Here is a 20296-nt window from a genome sequence, read left to right on the forward strand (position 1 = left end):
TGAGTGGGTGACTTCATACCTATTTCATCAAGAAAATAACAGATGACAGCAAGAATCCTTTGTCTTAACCTTCTTTTCACAAAAGCTAGTATTTATACTCACCATTTTATTCCTTTTGTTCTTGTAAGGCAGTAGTTTTAAGCTTTGCTTGATAGTGTATAAATACACTCTTGCCCGAGTTGAACAACTTGTTGATAAACACAAGATGCCAAAGTTGATATTTTCAATATTTATTAGTAAGGTTGATACAACAGCCTTTAAACAGCACAGTTTACATAGGTTTTCAAGATACACCTGTGTACAGTCACAAAACCAAGACGTGTTTTTACATAGAATAAAACTCAAGACAGATTTACAAGCATTCTGTTTCTACACAATTCTCATTTATTTTTCAGATCTGTCCATATAATCAATAGCCCAAGAATTTGCATTTGTTCATTAAATTTTTTCAGAATATTTGGTAAACAAAAAAATAATAAAAAGATTAGCAAATCTCCAAGAAAGCATGCAACATATCGTCAGAAACGAGGCACGTCTCCAAGACCTTCATGTTTGGTTGGAAATAAATTTTATTGGGTTTTAAACATTTTTTTTAGACAAGAAACACCCTTTTTCAACAGATGTGTTGTTAAGATATTAGCACACACATTAATCAGTAGTGGGAGCACCTGAGCACATCACTAAACAAATACACAGACACGGTCAAATGATAATCACAGTCACATGCTGACTTCCAAGGGATAAGGCCAACTCTACAGTTTCTATGTTATCAAATGTCTAGTTATATACAGCATAACGGATTCAGAAAATGATCGCAATCTACCTACCAGATAAAGAACTTGGTTAAATGCTTTTTATTTTATGTGTGTCTTTACCAATAGCCACACGAGACATACAGAAAACATCAATATGTCATATTCAGTAAGAATATAGGTTTCACTCACTCATTCATTCTTGTGTTACACTAAAGGCAAATAATTCTTAAGGGAAAAGCTCATGATTATTTGTCGAGCTTTCGCTTTCATTTCAAACTCAAAAGGAGGGAAAGTCATTTCTGTCATACATACAGTTATAAACACATGTAGCTCTAGTTGGTTAATTTTGGACTATTTGACATTATAGCAATTAAAATAACTTTTTAAAAATATTGTTAGTTATGATTTAAATAATAAAGTAAAAAAATACTATAAACATCTTTATGGTATTTTAATGAAATGAAGCATTGATCAAATAACTTCTAATAAACTGGGCACACTATAGTAACAAATAATTTATTTTACTTCACCTCACTGTCAGCACTATTGTTACTATGGCTACCACCAACGTCATAACAACCATTCTATAATGAGAATCAGTATCAGCTGGTTACCAGCTATAATATTCTCAGGATACAACTAGTGTGTGTGATTCCCTAAATCAACCTCATAGATATGTAGAGAGTGTATATCTAACTATCATGAATTATTAAAATATGGACCATATTAAGGATCAAGGGCAATTACTACCCCTTAATGTTTAGTATTGTTCTTTTGAAACAGAAATGGTAATCAAACAAGTTCAGAGTCACCAAACTTTTCTTAATATTAAGTAAAATCAGATAAGTAAAACACCAACTTCTTGCTACTAGTGTTATCATTATTCATAATAAGGATTCTATAATTCCCAACTACTATAAAAATTCACTCTGTGCTTTTTCTTCTCTGTTGAAAGATTTCTTAGTACTAAATTTTAAACCAACAAACAACTTCCATCTCTGATGACTCAGTGGATCAGTAGGAAAAACGAAATGTTTCTCAAGGTGTAAATGCTGCAAGATTAATAATCTAGTGATTAGAGATTGTAAACTCTGGTACTATTAAGATAAAAAAGCTAATTCTGTAACGTAACATAAAATAAAAAATGGGAAATCATGTGTCATGCTATTTACAAAAAAGTAAAAAACACTAAGAGCCCTATTCGCAATTAAAAAAGAAATATTTTTTGTTGTGAGAAGGGCAATCAACGTCCCTCAGAAGTGCATTCGTATAAGAATTGGTGTTGCATAGAGCAATTCCAGTTACAACCTAGGAGCTTCCTCAGCTGCAAACTTGGCACACTGGCAGGATCGTTTTTCTTTCTCAAGGGGAATGCTGGTGCGTGAGAATAAGCTCTGTCACTGACTCTCTTCCTTGGTCTGACAATCTAGCCCCATCCCTAGTTTCTTACAGTGGAGGGGCTTCATTGCAAGGAAGGCTTCCAATCTTTCAAGCTTAATAGCTACTCAAGACGATCTTGCTCTGGTGGTCCCTCTGTTTGTGTAAGTTGCAACTAGAATGGAGTAAATTACCTGGCTAAACAACCTTTCACAAAACCCTTGGAGTACCAGTGCTGTAGATGGATCAGAGATGAATCACAGCTTACTGTGAAGAGCAAATGGCAGAGCTTTTTGTTGTCGGATGATACTCTTTGACTCTTTTCTTCCCCAGTTGTGACTGATTATAGGCTGCCTCAAGTGCAAGTGTCCACTGGAAATAGCTATAGCAACCACCAGCAGACCTAGCCATCTCTAAAAATAAAATGTTAGCAGTATTTTATCTTTGAAAATTCACATCTCCCGTTGTTCACTTTAGAAGACTAGCAGTTGTAAATGGTATTGCATTGTCAGGGTAGAAGGGATGAAAAAAATAGAGAAAGGGAGTGACGATATATTAGGACAATGAAAAGTAAATTTGGATTTTTTTGTTTTTAATGAGTGTAAGATACACAACTTGTTATGGACTATAAATTTTTATTTCTAGAGTTTTCCATTGATTTCAAGTGTAGGGTTTTTCTCTAAATATGAGAAAATTCAATATCCAACCAATATTTCCAAGGTTTTCTGTAATCCTACTAAAACTTCATCTTAAGAAAAGAAACAATCTTTAGGTTCAAAAACTCTGCAAAGCAATTTAGATTATTTTGGGCAGAATGTGGGAATGGAATAAGAACTACGTACTTCAGTAAATTTGGCAAAACAGATAATTTTATTTAATATTCAATCTTTTCAGGTTAAATGGATATTTATATTTAAATAAATGAGTTTTGGAACAGTTTACCCTCTTTTTATCCCATGCTGATGCTTACCATTGGTTGGAAGTTGTTTCTCACATATAAAATTTGAGAATTAAAAAGCTACATAATAATTATCTCTGTGTTTAAAGCTGTATTTGCAAATGTGCTTTCTATTTCATATATCTCTTTATTTAAGCTTCCTGGCATTCTGTGAAGAAGGATAGGAATCCACCATTATTTACGGGGAAAGTGAATTTAAATGACATTTTCAAAGTGATATGTACAAGGTCAGTAGCAAAATCAGGACCAGAAGCCAAGATTTTAATCCTAGATGAGTGCATTTTTCACACTTCCGTGTTACTTTTTTTTTTTTTTTTTGACGTTGGTGGTTGATGGGGAAAAGAACACTACATTTTAATGATTCACACATTGGTTGTTTGGTTCTATATTATTAAAATATGTCAAATATATTTTAATTTCAAACACTGACTTTTTACATTCTTTTCCAACATCGATGGGAATCCTAATTATGAAATCATCACTAACAAGAAAGGAGAAAGAGCATGATGTTGATGTCATGAAATATGTACAATGACACAGGTAATGGGAGATGCTTAGAAAACAAGCAGCCCTCTTCTTAGGGCACACGGATTAATCTAGATGCCTTGGTGTGTACAATTGAGAATGACTTGACTTTATGGAAAACTGGAGATTGTAATGTTTTCAACCAAGGTACATATTTTGTGGGTCAACATTCTTCTTTATGTCCAGTCACTAGTTTTTGTTTTATTTCTAGATAAATACAATTTCATTTTAACCTACTATTATCTTCACTCTTCACTACGTTAAATTACACCAAAACAGATGTGCTTATGCCGCATAGAATTCAGACCTATGGCTGTATAGCTTTCTAGTGTAGACACAGGGAAAACATGCACAGTGTAATCTAAAATCCATAGTCCATAACTCTTGCTTAATTTCCCCATAAACACAGTCACCTTCTCGTCCTGTAGACAACCCATAGTTGAATCTTACGTCAGAATTTCAAAACAAGAAGTTTTATAAAGAATATTAGACAAGGAGGTTTGAACTTTTGAAAACCAAGATTCATTACATCAGTTTTTCTAACAAGGTTTCTGTGTGTATAAGCAATTGCTTTCACACTACCTTTGAACACCATCATAATTTTTGTGCCTTTTTCTTCAGTTCCAGATCAGTCTTATCTAAGACATTTACCTTAAAAATCAAATCTACTTTCACAGTTTCTCCTTCCAGCTGTGAGCAATGCAGTGTCTCAGGGCTCGTTTTATCTGTTTGCTTTCAACACGTGAACTCCTTAAGTCGTTTTGTATTCCACAACAGCGCATTCTGTGTGCATGTTGTTTTCTTCCTCAAGTTTGCCCCTGGAAACAGATCAGCACAGTAGTGTTCAACTACAGTCTGGATCTGAGGCTATGTAGCTCTGTGTCCTCACTCTGAGTAGACACATCTTCAGTGTGTTTGAGTAGGACTGACCAAAAGTTTGTGCCAATTGACTATTCTTTTTCTCAGATCCACTTTGTCAAGCCAGATACAAGCTTCTCCGATCAAAGTCTTCTTCATAAACTTCCCTCCATTGGAGAAAAGCAAAATCTAGAAAACATAGTCAGAGTCATACATGGATACATACACATATATGTACATTTTCCATTTTCAAGTAGTTTTTATCATAAAAAACAAGGTAGAGGAGGATATGTGTACTTGAAAGGGCAGAGATATTCTTGAAATATCTATTGATACGATTTATTCCAGATCAACATTTCTATTATTCTTCCCTAAATTTTTTATATTAATTTTTATTTTTTTAATATTAATCACAGGTTATTTACTTTGTATCCCAGCTGTAGCCACCTCCCTCATTCCTTCCCAACCCCACCCTCCCTCCCTCATCTCCTCCCTGCCCCTTTCCAAGTTCACTGCTAGGGGAGGTCCTCCTCCCCTTCCATCTGGCCCTAGCCTATCAGGTACCTTCAGGACTGACTGCCATGTCCTCCTCTGTGACCTTGCAAGGTTGTTCCTCCCCCGGAGGGGTGGGGAGGTTAAAGGAGCCAGTCATTGAGTTCATGTCAGAAATAGTCCCTGTTCCCCTTACTAAGGTAACCACTTGGATACTGAGCTACCATGGGCTACATCCAAGCAGGGGTTCTAGGTTATATCCATACATGGTCCTTGGTTGGAGAAACAGTCTCATAGAGGATCCCAGTGCCCTGATATATTTTGTCCTTTTGGAGCTCCTGTCCTCTCCTGGTCATATTACCTCCCCCTTTTATCATATGATTCCCTGCACTCTGCTGAAGGTTTGGTTATGAGTCTGCATCTGCTTTGATACACTGCTAAGTAGAGTCTTTCAGAGGCCATCTGTGGTACACTCCTGTCCTGTTACTTGTTTTCTCCTACTTCCCATGTCTGTCCCATTTGTTTTTCTAAGTGAGAATTGGTCATCTTACCTCGGGTCCTCTTTCTTGTTTATCTTTTTTAGGTGCATATATTTTAGTATGTTTATCCTATTTTATAGGTTTATATAAGTGAGTATATACCATGTGTGTCTTTCTGCTCCTGGGATACCTCACTCAGGATGATCTTTTCTAGATCCCACCATTTGCCTGCAAATTTCATGATTTCCTCATTTTTAATTGCTGAGTAGTATTCCATTGTGTAAAAGTGCCACAATTTCTGTATTCATTCTTCCGTTGATGGACATCTGGGTTGTTCCCAGTTTCTGGTTATTACGAATAAAGCTGCTACAAACATGGTTGAGCAAATGTCCTTGTTGAATACTTGAGCTTCTTTTGGATATATGTCTAGGAGTGGTATAGCTGGATCTTGCCTAAATTGTATTATATCCTCAAATCACACACTCTAAAGGATAGGCAAATATAGGATATAGAGGGTAAAACTCATTCTAATTATATAGGCTTAAATTGATGACAAGTTTTGAGTCTGCGGATTTTACATATTTTTTAAATGCACTTGAGTCCTTATCCTCATATCAAGTTAATTTCAGAAAAACTCATGATGTTTCTTGCTCATTGCTCTCCTTCTTAATCTCTGAATGATACCTTTGTTTTCATAGGCTTTAGACTTTTGTCTTTAATTATTTATTCCTTCCTTTCTACCTTTGTACTAGCTAATTCTGTCAATGCAACTTAACTTTGTTTTTCAAATATATGTATATAAAACATATACATGTATATTTTAAATTTAATTCATTTATATGTGCTCCTGGCAGAGTCCAGAGGAGAATTTCAGAGCCCCTGAAGCTGAAGATAGAGGTTGAGAGGCAGCTGACATAGCTCTTGGGTGGTGAACTTGGGTCCTCTGGAAGAACAGTAAATACTGTTAACCACTGAGTTACCCCTACAATCCCTGAACTTAACTTTGGAATATATGTTTATCTCCACTGCAAGGCATTGAGCACTGGTATCGTGAAATGGGGTCATATATTTCCATCCATTCCCCTCTATCAAGTTTCTTCCACCCCACCACTTCCTCCTACTGAAGGAATGATATGTGAAAATCATTCTGCTAGACTGCAAGGAAAAAGCTAATGAATATTAGGCCTTGCAAAAGAGAAATGGTGGCAGGTAAATATGTAAATTATTGTATTCAAGAAACTTTTCTTAGTATAGTAATAAGTAAAATAATTTGTGAATAAGGTGTTATGAATTATACCTAAGTGCTTAGTGAAAGATTGAATATGGTTGGTACGTGAGAAGAAAGATTTAAAGGGGAGAAAAATATGAGCAAATAACTTAAGGTTTAATTTAAAAAGACTCAGATTTGTCTGGAATATAAAGAAGTGACAAGAAACTGAAACTAACTCAGTTTTGAATGATGCAATAAAAGCTTTCATGGAAACCAAACAGTGTTTTGTAAAGATAACTCTGGCAGCAGTATGATGAAACTGAGGAGGAAAGACATCAGTGAGAAACTGACCAGGTGAATTAACAAAAATGCTGTAAATAACAAAGAAGGATTAATGAGAGTGACTGTGGGTGCACGAGAAATCCATCTAATGTAGCAAAACAGAGAAATGGTAGGTGGCTGGCTAAAATGAATGGGTTAAGAGGGTTCAAAGTGCTCTTCGGGGGATGCTTCTAAAGATTAACTATCATATCGCACATGATCCAAATCTAAACACAGAATAATTGAGTGGATAAAAATATAACAATATGAGTGAAAAAAACTAAATCAGTAATATATAATAGAGTTACCTGAAGAGAATGACCAGCAGGACTTAGGCTGAATCTAAAAGTTTCATTGAAGGAAGGCTCTCTATCATGTCTGCATACCCTTGTTTTCTTTTTGATAACCTTTTTTTGAGTAGAGATGTTTATCACATATATCTTCACATATAAATCTGAAAATAAGATATAAATCCATCAAGTATCCATCCGTCAATCACAGCGATTTCTGTTAAATGCTAATGTTCTCACTATATTCTACACAAGCAAAGTAAATTGCATACAATTTGTTGCAGAAAACATGAAATGATGATAAGTATACCCTTTTCTTATAAATTTAAGTGAGTTTTACTTAAATTAACTGTTGTAACATCCTAATTTATACGCTGAAAAATCTAGCTCAAGTCTAGAAAAACAATTTTATTCTTAAAGTGAACGTTAAAATATCCTTTTCTAATGTGCTTCATGCACAGGGAAAATTTCAGCTAAAATTTATCTTAATCTTTAAGACATGGTCCTAGTAAGCTAGTAGGTATCTTTCATTGATCATCATCATGAAAAGAGATACCTGGTAAATGATCCGGAGACTTGAATTTGTAGGTAATATTTCTGCACTGGAGAATTTCAACTATCAGTTGTTCACCATCCGTTTTCATTTCCTTTTTCAATGCTAGCTTGATTTCTCCCATTACTTGAGTTTTAGCTAGAAGAGTTTAACAAAAACAAGTTGAGAAATAATTAATGTTACTTAATAAATATTTAGCGAGTCACTATTTCAAATGCCCACTTACTGGATATTTTTATCAAGTGTTAAACACGTAATTGTATGTTAGGGATATAGTGCACAGTCCAAACCCTTAAGAAGTAGATAGCCTCACGGGGATCACATCATTCAGACATTTGTAAGAAGGCATGCTATATGTGATGGTAGACTAGCAACCAGGGAGGTGAAAGAAATCATAAGTACATGTGTTTCACGGTGTTAGAGTCTTAGGTTTGAAGAGATAACTGATGACCTTGTAGGAAAAAAGGCAAACATGGAGGCTACAAAATTTTAACACAACATATAGGTAATAAAGAGCCCTTTAACAGGTAGCATGTTGTTTGCTAACACTTGTGTCTCACCAGGCTTGCTCAAGAATACAGGTTAGCATAACCAAACCTTACTGTATATAGTTTTGATTTCCTGCTTCCTCTATAAAATATAGACAGTAGTGATGTGTAATGATGAAACTGCATAAAGCAAAAGAATAAGTGATGCAAAGTAGATTTGTTGTAGTTTCTTCCAGAATTTTATCTTTTATTATTGAAGGAATCTTCCATGCCTCATCAAATCCGTTGTAATTCCATCCATTTCAATATTAATTCATGGACTCATTCACTAACTCATAATTTTTTTCATTATTCAACTTTGGTCTGAGTGGCCTGCTAACAAAATGAATATAGTATGCATAAATCCTGAAGCATGAATGCATGCTTATTTTTAAATTAGAATCTTACAGCTCTAATGCCTATAGTTATAATGCACATTCCCAAGACCCCCTGATTTTTTAACAGTACAAATATTGCCTGAAAGCAAATGTTTGAGAATACATCGCCGACAGCTATGCTTAAAAATACAATACAACCTCAGATGTTTCAAATAGTCATTCATCCAGGATCACAGGATTTTTCACCCCTTGGGAAGAGATAGTTTAATTATTATTATTTTTTTGATGGATAAACAAATGACAAGGAAGAAAATTCAGAAGTATAGTAACATGGTTTCAAAGAGAACGTGACAGGAACTCTTCCTGGAAAAGAGCTTGGAGTAGGATGAGGACTAGCAGAGATGCAAGGAAAAAAAATTCTTCTGGAGAGAAGGAACATCATGTTCGCAGAAAGGAATATCATGTGAGATATCCAGACCCGAAGGACTTCAAAGTACTGTTCGCTGGAGCCACCTTAACAGCCACATTCAGAGCAAATCTATAAACACAGCTGCCACCAATGCTTTCTCAAACATTTGTTTTCAGGACATATATTTGTACTTTAAAAATTCAGGAGGGACTTGTTTATACAGATTATATCTATCAACATTAGAGTTTTAAAAGTCTAATTTAAAAAAAATATTAAACTTAGGTATTGTAAATAATCATTCATCTAGCATAAATGAGAACAGCATATTTATAAGTAAACATGGAGTATTGTTTTATGTACTTTTCATGTTTTCAAACTACTTGTCTTGACAACAAATGTAATCTCATAACTTCTACATTAAATCTACTATGATATATTATTTTTACATAAGTGTGCAAAGTTCAATCATTTTTACAAAGATGGGGCTGGAGAAAGGAGGTGTATTTTGCCATCCTTTTTGGGCAATTATTGTTAGAAATCTTGATGCTACACTAAGACCAGTTGTTTAGGAATAGAGAGACAGATACCAGCAAGATCTAACTCAGCAGGGTCCCTGACCATGTCATACATAAAACCTGCAAAGGAAAGAAAGAGTTGGCCAAAACTAGAGCCTCCCAGAACCCAAACTAGAGTAGATGAGCAATGAGCACACACCCAGGCCTGGAAAGCTATGCTAAACCTTTGAATTGGCAGCCTTAGTTCATCAGCATGGGTTCCTTTGAATCTCAGCCTTCAGATAAAACAGCCATGGCAATCCACAGCTGAAACTATAGTATCATGTCCAAGGAATTCACAAAGCTTACAATATATTTCCAAGTATAAAGACATTCCTGTTTTTGCTAGATTGAACACTGACTGAGTCTCAAAGAAGGACCTGAAACCAAATCTAAATATGTAAATAAACTGATTATCAAAAGACTGTCTCTGTGCCTAAAAGGTATAGAAAGACTGACAAGCGCCTTCCATTTATCAAGTCATTCCTGAGGTGGAGGGATGGGAATTCCTTTCTTTTTTTTTTTAATGATTACCAGTATATATTAACTCTACAAAATAAATATTGGGCTTATTGTGACATTTTCATACATGACTATAATGTCACTGCATCATAGGTATGTCCAACGGTTCTCTGTTTTTCCCATGTCCCTACTCTGTTACCTCCCTTGGAAAGAGAAGGGTCAAAGAGGGCTCACTCAGTATTTGGAGCCAATAGAAGTAGATAGAAGTGATAGCATTAAAGATACTGAAGCATTTCCTTCCTTGGAAATGTACTTTTTTAGGTCATAGACTCCTTTTCTAGGTCCAAACTCCAATAGCCAATGATCTGTTGCCTCCTACCTTCTCACTTGGGAGAAAGGCAGATGAAAAACTTGCTAATTAAAGTTTCCATGTCATTACACTGTCGGCTTCCGTCTTCGCAGTTTAACCTCACATCCTTAACTGTGTGATACTTGTGAAGCTTTTGATAAGTTTCACTCTATTCAGAGACGTTTAGAACTTACTCTTTAATATTTCTAACCAAAGAGAGAAAAGGACATGTTTACTGAAGTCATCTTAAAGCAGTTTTTGAGTGACTTTTCTTCTGAAGCAGACTTGTGTGAAGATGAAAAGAAATCTATGTGTCTGCTGTCCTCACAGGGTGGGCACCTGCTCCAGATCTGGGTAAAGCTTTGAGTCCTTGAGCACCGCATACATAGAGGATGTATGATAACATTTTGGAATAATGGATAAATGGCAGTAGAAAATAAATTTCAACCAATGTTTGTGTCTTGATGTCTTGAAAGCCATACTTCTTTGATTGTATTAAAAGGATAATATTCTAAAGCTTGGAAGAAAAATTGAATACTTTTATGCAATGAAATGATAAATATTTGAGGCACGTGGCTTGATTAACCTGATTTGAATGCCGCCTAATGTACACATGAATTGAATTACCATTTGGTAGCCTACACATATGTATAGTTTTAACATGTCAGTTTATCAAACAAATAACAATAATGTTACTCAGAAAAAGAAAGAAATTTATTCAGCAATGTAGCTCAAACCTAGAACTCATAGAAAGAAAAAAATAAATCTGGCATTGTGGCACATGCCTATAATTCTTGCATTTCAGAGGTGTAGACAGGAAATTCAAGAGTTCAAAGCCAGCCTCAGCTACACAGTGAGTTCAAGTCAGCCTGGCATATATGAGACCCTATCAGATACTAAAGAAAGAGGAAAAGTAGAGGCAAAACAGATATAAAGCCCATGTTTCAAAATAAAATACCAAATAATAAATGAAGTGAAATTGAAAAAATAAAAGCTGTACCTAAAATCTCATAGTGCAAGTATTAACATTTGGGAATGTGTTAACATTTGGGAATGTATTAACATTTGGGAAAAAATTAACATTAATGAATATTACAGGTAGAAAAATATTAAGGTAATACTACATAAAGTATCTGTGGTGGTTTGAATAAGAATGGCCCCCACAGGCTAATAAATTTGAATGCTTGGTCACCAGGGAGAGGCACTATTAGGAGGTGTGGCCTTGTTGGGGAAGGGTGTGGGCTTGTTGGAGGAAGTGTGTCACTGGGGATGGCTCTGAAATTTCAAGCACTCAAGCCAGTGTGTGTGTTTCTTCCTGTTGCCTGTGGAGCTGGCTGGGAAACTTTCAGCTCTTTCTCCAACCCTACGTCTGCCATGCTCCTGCTGTGAGTATGATGGACTGAATCTCGGAAATTGTAAGCAGTTAAATCCTCTCTTTTGTAAGTGTAGCTCTGCTACTCCTCACAGCAGCAGAGCACAAAGACAGTGTTCTGGAAATGTTAATGGGCTTATGTGTTGATAGAGTTCATTTAATTGTACTTCACAGAAAAACATGATCAAAGAATGGACAGGGAAAGAAAAAGTCCTGTGAAAGACTGCATTACTGTCTAAAAGAATCACAGTCATTATGGAATAAGACTATGAATATTTAATAGTTTAAAAGACCACTGAAGAGAATAAAGCAAGGAGAAGAAAAGAAAAGAACAAGTCAAAGAGGGGAAGCAGGGAGGGAGGGTGGGAGGGAAGCAATCCAGAGGCTAAAACACAGGCATCATATAATTGATGAAGGATGGATAGAGAACAGACCTCTTCATGCTTTAAAAGCAACACTAGAATTGAAAATTGAAATATAGCCAAGCTCAGTGGCGCATACCTGATCTCTGTGAGTTTGAGGCCAGCCTGTTCTACAAAATGATAGGACAGCCAAGGCTACACAAAGCAACCCTGTCTCGAAAATCAAAACAAAACAAAATAAAATTGAAATACAATATTAAAATGATACATTTAATTTAATTTCTTAATTAACATTTAATTTAGTTTCTTAACCTGTGAAAATTTAAAAATTAACTAATATATAAAACATTTATTGAAATTAATTCATTCCTTTTATTTAAATTGATATATTATTTTCATTTAAATTAATATTTTATGAAGAGAATGAATAATTTAATTTTACTTTCTCAAAACTGGGTCCTATTATCTCTTTAGCTAGATAACATGTTTCAAGTAGTATGATTGTCAAATTATCCCTATTTCGACAGCTTTTTTTTTTTAGCACCCTCTGATGTGTTTTTTTTTCATTAAAATATGCAGTGATCTTCTCACCTCTTCCCTCAAAAAAGTTACACACCTATTTTAAAAATGTGTTTTTGTCATATCTACATGTCCACATTAATATAGATGCTGAAACATCTAACTTATATTTTAGGGAAGTATAAACTACAAAATTATCAAACAATTATTACCTCACATGGAAGAGAAAATACAGTAAGCATAATCACCATTTCATAGAGAATGGTGGTTTGTATATTTTGTGTATTTTAAGATACTTGTCCTGTTGTGAAATGGCTTAAGCAGGGTTCTGTTCCTCACAAACACCTTGCCTTTTTGTGGTTAAGTCTGTCACAACCTTGACTTATTTGTGGGAATATTCACTTCAAAATGAGTATTAGAATGAAAGGATATCAGAAGAAACAGGATGAAACAAGATAGCGTAAGACAAGGCAAAGCCCTCGTATCCAGGCTGGACGAGGCAACCAGGCAGGAGGAAAAGAGTCTAGAGAACAGGCCAAGGAGTCAGACACACCCGCTCTGCAGGTTAGGAGCCCACAGAAACACAGAGCTAACAGCCATAAGAGACACACAGGGGACCTGGTGCAGACCTGTAGAGGCCCTGTGTTTGCCAACCAGGGTGTTTCATTGCCTGTCATTGTCCTTCAGGATTTGACAGCAAAAAGAAAAAGACAAAGCAAAACAAAAACCTAAGGGGATCAATAGAAAAGGGGCAGATTTATTTTTATTTTTTTCTTGTAGAAAAGAATGTGTCAGAGAGGAAGAAGCCTACTAATTCATTCTGGTCACCCACCTTCCTCTATTATTATTTCCACCCAGGTGTGCTAATGCTACCCTGGAGGTTGTAATAATTTTACTTGCCAGGACAAAATTGCAATAGCATCTTCTTTTTGTTACCAAGTTCAAAGTCCTTCGGGCTGTGGAACTCAACAATTATCTATAATTAGCAGCTACCTTCCCTTTGCACCATATCTTCCAGCAGCTACTAGATTTTAAAATAAGTGTGGCAATCTTATGTGTATTGAATTTCATGGCCTTGCTCTACAGTTTTCTGGAGGCTATATTAAAGCAACTATTGTGTTTTCAAGCCTAATTCTTAGATATGTGTTATGTAGATGTGTGACAAAATAAAAGAAGTGAAATGTTTCTGGAGGATTGTCCTAGTTAGTTTTGTTTGTTTAAAAAGGGAAGCAGAATGAAATTAACTTATTTAATTCTATTCCTAATAATACCATGGTAAGGATTGATGTGGTTGATAAGTCAGTTTACTTAAACAGTGAAAATAGCAATATGGAGCCGTCTCTGCTGTCTACCTCCCTTTCTATCTTTCTAACCAAGAGATGACTGTTGGATCCAGCATGTCCTGCTAATAAACACCACAAAAAATGAGCAAAATAATTATTTTGAAATAAAATTTGCATATATTCACCTTATATATATGCTTATATGTTAATAGTGATTCTTACAACATATATATAATATATACACACTTATTTATTACATTCATTGCCTATTATCCTTGAAATTTATTAAGGTTTCTTGGGTGAGAGTTTATTGGAGCACTGGAGCTGGTGTGATGGCTCAACTGGGAAAAGCTCTCTGCTGCTCCTGAGGACCTGAGTTTGATCCCAGTGATCCACATGGTGAAAGAAAAGAAAATAGACTTGAAAGTTGTCCTCTGAGCTGGGCGAGGTGGCTTATGCCCATAATCTCAGCACTCAGGGAGGCAGAAGTGGGCAGATCTCTGTGACTTTGAGATCAGCATGGTCTACAAGGTGAGTCCAAAACAGCCAAGGCTACACAGAGAGACTCTGTCTTGAAAAACTAAAAAAAAAACCAACCTCCCTGCCCCCCAAAAAAGTTGTTCTCTGATACTACAGATTCATCATGGTAGTCACATGCCCTCTACATATATAGTCAAACAATAAATAAATATCTGTTTTTAAAGGGGCTTTACCTATTGACCAATGATCATGCCACTGATGTCTGAATCAGATGGTTCATCAAATAGAATTTGTGATCTGCTACTAGATGTGACACAACAAATTTCTTAGAGTGCTACAACTGAATTTCACTTCAAAAACAAAAGCATCTTAATACTTATATATCAAAGAATTTATTCTTTTACGGTTTACTTTCCAATGTAACCACATAAAAACATGTTATTAATGATGAATATCTATGACATCATTAATAACACGTGTAAATTTCTGCCCTATTATTTGTAATAATGCCCTAATATCTGTAGTAAATGTTGATAGCTTTGTTTAAAAAATGGACAGTGTAAATGTTAGGCTGACTAAATCGCACAAGTCAGAAAGTCGATCACTATATATTATCAATAATTTAGCCTCTATGTACTTATTAATTTGTGACAATAGCTTATGTGATAGCTACTCTTGTCCTGTTTATATTCTTCTATAATCATGTGTTGGATAAGGAATTTGGGATTTAGGGAGACTAGTGTGTGCACATACCTGTGAACTGGGAGCTCAAGACTTGGGAAGATGTTTCCTTGGAAATACTAGGACTAGAGAATGGGATAAATATGTACCCATTTTCCTTGCAAGTATTCATTTATTTTCATAAATTACACCTTTGAGCTGTAATGGCACTGCATACTGTCTAAGTGACACTGGTGCTGTGTGCACTGCACATTGTTTGTTCATGAGTGCACAGCCTTGACAGTGTAACGACTATTGATCATTATCTTTTTAGACCACAGAGGAAGCACCTAGAGTATATTAGATTGTTTGTCTATTCTCTCTAGTTCCTACTGGAGGCTTTAGAAAGTAATTACCATTTCCACCTTGATCAAAGGAAAGTTATTTAGCCAGTCTATTCAAAATCTGTTTGTTTGTTTTTTCCTTTAAACTGTGTTGAGGCCATGAATGAGAGGTATTTTGGAATTCTTTCCAAGCCTACTGAAGATTAGCCAATGTTTTAGTCTTCTTTTCTTTTCATGGGTGTGTGCATCAGAGCCGCTACTATTCAAGCTATGAGGTGGACTCTAAGACTCTTTTTTTTTTCCTTTGAGACTGAGTAAGGACTGAGAAAGGTGATATTTTGTCATATTTTCACTAATTTTTTTTCCTATAGGAGAATAGTTGTGTAAGCTGTTAGAAGGATTTTTATTTGTAATAGCCCAGAATCAAGACGATAGACACATCATTCAATAAGAAGTATTATTCTATCCTGCTCAGATTTAAGAGTTTTGGGAAAGTAGGGCAAGCCTGCACATTCTTTCTGCATCCTGTGCTAAGACTTCTTTATTTCTGAGATAAATCCCCAAAGAACATAATTTAGGGAGGAAAAAATAGGCTTTTCTGATTGATTTCCTCTCATGCTTTTAGTGGTTTTTAAGAAGCTCTTTGACAAATGCTTCTTAGCATTCATTTTATTGTGACTAGAAATAGCCAAGACCTCTTCATAAAAATTTTTAATTGGAATTCAGCTATTGTCTTGTATGAAACAACAAATACCAGATAATTTTCACAAGAAGGGAAATTGAGAACCTAAGTGGAAATAGCTTTTGAAATGTTTAAAATTTTTTAATAATTCCCCAAAGCCTGAAGAAAACAGTGCCTATTCGTGAAAGAAATCTGGTGAGTGGGGGAGCTGAGCAGGAAATTACAGGATACAGCTGATATGAACCAAAATATGTAACAATGAGGAGGAGAGTTCCAAGGAAAGGAAGGTCAGTGCAGAAAGAGAAGGAGAGGGGAAGCAAGACAAATACTAAGGTTGTTTGATAAAGCTCCAATGAATTTTATTCTATTATATATACATAAAATTATGCACAATATATATGTTTATGAATATACATTTATCTATCCTCTATCTATCTGTCCATCTACGCACATATATACACATACACACACACATTAAGGGAAGCTACATCATTGGGATTGACAGTGTTTCCCACAAGAATCATGAACTCCAGCACCAGGCATGAGAAATCTCCTATACAAGGGTTGGTCAGGGTAGTTCAAGTGGCTGTTGTCCTGTATTGCCTCTCAAAAGTTAAGGAAAGAGCCCGTTTCTGAAGACCCCCACGTTTAAAACATAGTCTCCGATTCTTTGGGCTGTATGTAACCTGAAAGCCTCCCTTCTGCATAGTTTAACTTTCATGGTATTAGGAAACAGTATGCAAGCTGCCAAGGGAGGGCATCAATTACTAGATCTACTCGCTGGGAAGCCTATGAACCACAGCCATGACCAACGTGCATGGCAAGCTATCCATGAGGGTGTAATAAGTACCAAGTAGTATGTACATGTTGGTGGTCACCAACAGCCATCTAACTGGACTCAAGGTCTCTTCAATAGAAGAGAAACTGTGGGCCTGGTTCTTCAGTTCTAGCAAATTTTCCCGGGGCTAGTAAGTTCATGGACCTTACAAGAGAATTTATTACTGCCACTTTGTTATTCTAAATCTAGTGAATGTAGAAAATTATGAGACACAATGATGAAACAGGTCATTGGGAGCTCATGGATACCCATGTCCCAATGAATACATTTGTTTCATAGTTTAGGCCTCTATGGATCATGAAATATCATGGAAAAGGCGGTGGAAAGATTCACGAGTGCCACTAAACAGGAAGTCTTCTGTGAAACAATTGCCGCGTAGTAGTGTCCCCCAAAGTTAAAGCCTTCCATCTTTGAGGAAGACTTGTTAACATATAAGATATAAAAAAAAAAGTAGATCAGTATGTTTACAAGGATGTAAAACAGCAGAATGTCCTAAGGAGACAGTCTTCATTCTTGAGATAGGAAGTAAACAACTTGAAATAGCTTAGGGAGTCTCTGAAACTGACCAGGATCACTAGTCACCTCCCTCCCCAGGAGTATATAAATAATAGACTGCCGAGTCACTCTCAGTCAAGCCGAGTAAAAGAAGACTCTCATCCAAGCCCGGGAAGAATCAGAGACCAGAGCAGCAGCCTGGAAGAAGCAGGGGCCGGCTGAACTGCATAGACGGAATAAAGACCAGATGGGCTCTCCGGAAGAGGTACAGACCTGCTAGTTACCTAGAAAGGACACTTGGAGTTTTGAGCTATCTGCAGCATGTGCAGTCTCTTCCGGCTCTTGTGAGCTATCACTCATGCTCCTTGAGCTTTGGTGATGCAGCTGTATTTGAGTCGTTTCTATTGCTACTGCTGAAGCCTCTCACCCATATTCCTGGAAGGATTGGTTCACCAAGTTGGTGGTATCCATACTCTGGTCAGTTGTTGACTTCCTTCTGGGGTAAGTAGACACGTGTGTCACATCTTCCTAGGAAACGTCTGTCACAGGACAATAGTCTACCCAGATCTGAACAGTTACAGTTTCTGTAGTCATGCTGATCTGGAGAGGGGAGACTCTCCAAGGATTATACCTCTGAACAAAGAACTACAGGAGACAGTGGCTGTTGAGAGAAGGGAGCCCCCTGAAGCGGTCAGTCCTGAAGCTGCATACACCCAAACAACAAAGGTAGACTCAGGGGCTTAGAATGGTCTGGAGGAATGAAAGAAAAAAAAAAAAAAAAGGCTAAAGTGATGTAATTATATTTGAACAAAAATGTATAATAAATTAAAATGTTAAAAAAGAAGTTTACACGATAGGCATGTTACCAGAAGTCCTTTTCCAGGGAAGAGAGAAGGCCAGTAAGTAGGTCAATGCCTGCTTGCTGACCTAGGCAGTCCCTGGATGGCCTCTCACTCAGTGGGACTGACTTTCCGCTGAAAAACCGGCAGCTACTTGCCCTGGGAATGGTGGGTAAAATTAATATTCTTGTAATGCAGAGGATTATGTGCTGTGTTTGGAGAATTAAACCAGACAATTGTATAATTCAGCAGAACTAAGAACTCCTGTGAGGAAAATGCCTCGGCTCTAAGAATAAAGCTGTCAAAGAGCACCGAGCGTCCGGCTCCTCCCAGTGGGGACTGGCAACCAGTTAATCCCCGAGTGAACCTGCAGGGGGAGCCAAATGCACCAGTCCCCAGGGCTGTTGTAATTTCTATCTCTGATCCGGGGAGGAACAATTGTACGGCTTTTAAACTGTGGTCATGCTGGTCGTCCTTGCAGTTTTAACTTCACGGCTTTACAGTTTTGGTTTGACGCAACATACATGATTATTGGCTGGTGCTGTTCTAGAAGGCACTGTCTTTTTTTTTTTTTTTTTCCGCAGCTATAATTTTTTATCATTTCCTTAACTGCCATTTTAGATAAAAGAGCAAACTATAGTTGCAGCCCAGTTTTCTTCTTCTTCTTCTTCTTCTTCTTCTTCTTCTTCTTCTTCTTCTTCTTCTTCTTCTTCTTCTTCTTCTTCTTCTTCTTCTTCTTCTTCTTCTTCTTCTTCTTCTTCTTCTTCTTCTTCTTCTTCCTTCTTCTTCTTCTTCTTCTTCTTCTTCTTCTTCTTCTTCTTCTTCTTCTTCTTCTTCTTCTTCTTCTTTTTCTCCTGTTCCTTGGCTTCCCACTTGGTTATTTTCTCTCCCTCACCTCACCTTCCCTTTTTCCCTCTGGCTTATACTTCTTTGCCTACCTTTCCTTTTCTTTCTTACTTGAGACAGGATCGCCCTATGAACCCAGGCTAGCCTCGAATCACAACCATCTTGCCTCAGCCTTCTGTGTGTAGAGCTCTGCAGCTATGCCAACACGCTGGGCTCCGGCTAGGCAGTCATAACCCATGTGTGCCAAGGAAACAGCTAAAAGCTTCTAATGGGGCATTCATGATTGCTCCCAACAGAAGATCTGACTGTTGGGGGGAGGCTTGGGTATTTATTTCCTGTACTCCCCCAATCCTGCCTGTGGGGTATAGTTTCCAGTGGCTATGCCTTTCTAGAAAAAGCTCTGGCTCTTCTCTGGGGTTCCTCCCCAACACTGCAGTTCACCGTGGGCTCTGAGAACAGCTTCTCTTTGTGTTTTATTACTGGGGGATGGAGGTTGCCCTGTATAGTTCCCCTGATCATCTCTTCTTTTTTTCTGTCATTATATTCTTTCAACCAGCTCTTTGAATATGTCAGTTGATGCCTGTTGGGACATAATGTGACATCATTTAGCATTAGGGAAGTTGGATGACTTAGGAATTTCTTTCCTGAGGATGTTCTCCCAACTCTGTTTGAGATAGTCTTTTTGAACCATGATGGCTCCTTCAGGCCACTTGTATTTCCCTGAGCTTGTACCCTTTCACATTGTTCTGCTTGTTTCACCATTAGGACTCGTGGAGTTCTCAATCTTTATAGTCACAAATCTCCTTACCTTTGCTTTTGCTGATTGCTACGCTGGAAGGGAAAGAGACCTCTGCAGGTATCATACCGACCTAAATTCTCAGGCCAGAAACTGTGCCCATAATTGCTCCCGGGCATCATTGACCAGCGTGAGTCACAGATTTCACTGCCTCACAAGCATGGGAGACAGAGGAGACAGAGCACCAGTGAGAACAGGAGGGATAATGATCTTCTTCGTCCTTGGTTTCCCCTTGAATAGGTTATTAGCTGCTCTCTAATATTTCTTATGTGTTAAATTAAACCACATTGAGTTACTCAAACATAGCCAGCTGTGTCCAGAAA

General features: G+C 36.9%; 1 protein-coding gene across 6 annotated transcripts in view; it reads right to left on the reverse strand.

Moving 5' to 3' along the window:
• Window positions 1-214: 214 nt before the first annotated feature.
• The window catches only part of Pclo (piccolo presynaptic cytomatrix protein), a 321060-nt gene continuing 300978 nt past the window's right edge, over window positions 215-20296 (reverse strand). For all 6 annotated transcript variants that reach the window (XM_060373892.1, XM_060373895.1, XM_060373894.1 and 3 more), the window contains 3 exons: window positions 7822-7956; window positions 7284-7429; window positions 215-4662 (listed from right to left, as the gene is read on the reverse strand). In XM_060373892.1, coding sequence (XP_060229875.1) covers window positions 4522-4662; window positions 7284-7429; window positions 7822-7956 — 422 coding nt within the window. In that variant the 3' untranslated portion in view covers window positions 215-4521. The remainder of the gene's footprint in view (window positions 4663-7283; window positions 7430-7821; window positions 7957-20296) is intronic.

This window comes from Meriones unguiculatus, chromosome 21 (genome assembly GCF_030254825.1).
Source record: "Meriones unguiculatus strain TT.TT164.6M chromosome 21, Bangor_MerUng_6.1, whole genome shotgun sequence".
NCBI lineage: Eukaryota > Metazoa > Chordata > Mammalia > Rodentia > Muridae > Meriones > Meriones unguiculatus.